A 3,030-nucleotide genomic window follows, 5' to 3' on the forward strand; every position below is an offset into this window, starting at 1 on the left:
AGTTGTTGTTACAACTCAGCGAGTCAGATGAAGGTTGACTAGATCTCAGTATAGAAGGGGAACTCATCGATCCTTTGCTAAACTCGACGAGTAGAGTCAGATAGAAGGATAAAAGAAAGGATAGGGACTCGACGAGTTGACGGCCGAACTCGACAAGTCAGGTCAACTGGAAGTTGAATTTGATCAGGGGTAAAATGGTCATTTTACCTTAAGATTAGTTATCAGTGTTTGATTAAGTGTATTTATGGGAATTGTAGCTGGGGAGTTACCAGAGCAGCAGTCAGATGGTTCCCGATTACCATTTCGGCAGTCAGCCTTACGAGGTGAGTTTCCTTCCAGTAGGAACGGGTCTACAGCCACAATGTCGGCTTGTTTAGATAGTAGCAGTTCAGTATGCTTGATGTCTTCGTGATTCAGGCATGTCTATGTGTTATGAGTTCCGGACTGTGATCCGATGTAGTATGCAATATATGTGTTTATGTTATATGTTATGATTATGTTATGATATGTTCAGTCAATTCTGGACTTCGGTCTGATGCAGTAGGCAAGGCCCTAGTTAGTTACGAACTTCAATTTGATGCAGTGGGCAAGACCCTAGTTAGTTCCGGACTTCAGTCCAATGTAGTGGGCAAGGTCCTAGTTAGTTTCGGACTTCGGTCCGATGCAATGGTCAAGGCCCTAGTCAGTTCCGGACTTGGTCCGATGCAGTGGGCAAGGCCCAGTATGTGCTTTATTTGATATTGTATGGTATGTGGTAGTTTGGGGGAGCTCACTAAGCTTCGTGCTTATAGTTTTCAGTTTTGGTTTCAGGTACTTCAGCTAGTAAGGGGAAGGGCTCAGGATGATGGCATGGCACACGCACCACAGTTTTACCCTAGGAGCTAGACTCTGATATTTTGACACGATCATGACATCAGATTTGATTTGATACATTTATTATGACATTTTGAGATACACGACTTATGGTTTTGTTATATGATATTTGGATATTATAGTTTGAGTAATGTTTTCAAATGAAATTTTTGGCTTGTATTTTTGGCCCGTTTCACCATTTTTGGTATCGATACCGGGAACGTTAATTCGGTAAGGTGCTCAGGATTGGCTTTTGATCAAATTTGTTATTCGTGAAATCGGGAATGGTACCAGTCGGAACCAATTTCATCCCACGCTCATCCGAATTAATAGCATCAAACATTCAATAATACACATAACATTCAAAAATTCAAGCTTTTATGAACAATGCAAGGTAAGTAGAATCGAGAAGAGAATACTCGATTTTTTAGTTTCCACTCCAAATTGGTGCTTGAAATTACTTCCTTTATGTTTCCCCAAGCTTATGTTTTACAAAAAAAAATGAAAATACCCTCGAGTTTCCTCTCAGGTAGTTGCACTTGTTTTAAGTCGTTGGCTCGACATGGACCTACATAGTATGTCAGTTATGGTATTTTTGGTCCTCCACTTCCTCATCGATCTTGAACTTTTTAGAAGGTTTCTCCATTGCATCCTTTTGAAGATTCATATCTAGAACTAAGGCTAACACATCGAGTTTAGACAAATTAAAACATTCTTCGGTTAATGGCTTAATGACATCTACAAAGTTCAAGAATGAAACATCACTTGGATATCGCATAACATCACAAATATTAAAATTAATCACCTCTCCATCGCATTCCATAGACAATGTGCCATTAAAAACATCAATTTTTGTTTTGGCTATTTTAAAAAGGGTCTTCCTAAGAGGATTGAACTTGAACTTGGTGCATCATCATCATCCATGTCAGTAACATAAAAATTTGTTGGAAATACTAGTTCATTCACTTGAACTAACACATCTTCTAGTACACCTTTTGGATGTACTAAAGAACAGTCAGCCAATTGGATGATCACCCCGGTCTTCTTTAAAGTGCCAATGTTTAAAGTTTTGAAATTGGGATAAGGCAAAACATTGATAGAAGATCTCAGGTCTAGCATAGTTCGTGAAACATAAAGGTTACCCAACTTGCAAGGAACCATGAAAACACCCGACTCGTTACATTTTTGAGGTAATATTTTCTGTAGCACTGCAAAAACATTCTCGCTTACTTCGACAGACATTCCCTTTAACTTTTTTGTAGATGTGAATACTTCCTTAGAGAAATTAGCATACCTAGGAACTTGTTTGATGGCATCAATGAGAGGAATGTTTACCTCAACCCTTTTGAACATCTCCATGATTTCGTTATCTTCCCTCTCACGCTTTGACTTGCTCAATCTTGTAGGAAAAAAAGGAGGAGTAACCTTCACTTCAATGGGTATTGGCTTTGAAGGTGCTTTTGACTTCTTATCTTTTTTCTCTAACTCCATCTCTTCATCCCCCTCGACCATGATTGGACCTTCAAAAAAAATTACATCCCTCAAAGTGATGGAACATGCATTATGATTTGGATTCTTCTCAGTTTATGTGGGTAGTTTGCCTTGAGACTGTAATTTACTCACAAAAGTGGAGAGTTGAGTCATTTGTTGCTCTAAATTTTTAATACTTACTTTGGTTTCTGTGACAACCGTCAAAATTTAAGTCAGTTCTAAATTTGACTAAACTTAGTTGCACATATAGGCACGACACATACTAGACTTACTAACTAGAATCTAAGTCATAACCTACTAGAAACTTGGAAATAATTAGAATCAATGGATAGTATACTTAGATTTCACATTGATATGTGAATTCTACAATTACTTAACTGTAGTGAATCTCCATATTCGGGTCACTCTTTGACTCGAACACCTTTTCATGAATCATATACACATATCATGAACTTGACCTAGTGGTATAAATTAGGTCTAAGTCTCATAGGAACTTAAGTTAAAGTTGAAAACTATGGCTAGTATACTTGATTCCTTAATTTCGCTTGAATCTCAGAATCACTACATAGAATGCCAATAAACCAATAAAAATAAATTACAAACATTATTTCTAATTTGAATAAGAGTTTCGAAACTCTAAAATAGTTTGAAGCCTCAAAGATTCTATTTATTTCAATATCCAAAGAT

General features: G+C 37.3%; 1 protein-coding gene across 1 annotated transcript; it reads right to left on the reverse strand.

The window, feature by feature from the left end:
• Positions 1 to 1,713: 1,713 nt before the first annotated feature.
• Positions 1,714 to 2,364, reverse strand: LOC145050080 (uncharacterized). The gene has a single exon (XM_078998389.1). It carries the CDS (start codon positions 2,362 to 2,364, stop codon positions 1,714 to 1,716), a length of 651 nt encoding a protein of 216 aa, XP_078854515.1.
• Between the last annotated feature and the right edge of the window lie 666 nt (positions 2,365 to 3,030).

The sequence above is a fragment of the Lactuca serriola genome, chromosome 5, assembly GCF_051521515.1.
Source record: "Lactuca serriola cultivar US96UC23 chromosome 5, Lser_US96UC23_V15, whole genome shotgun sequence".
NCBI lineage: Eukaryota > Viridiplantae > Streptophyta > Magnoliopsida > Asterales > Asteraceae > Lactuca > Lactuca serriola.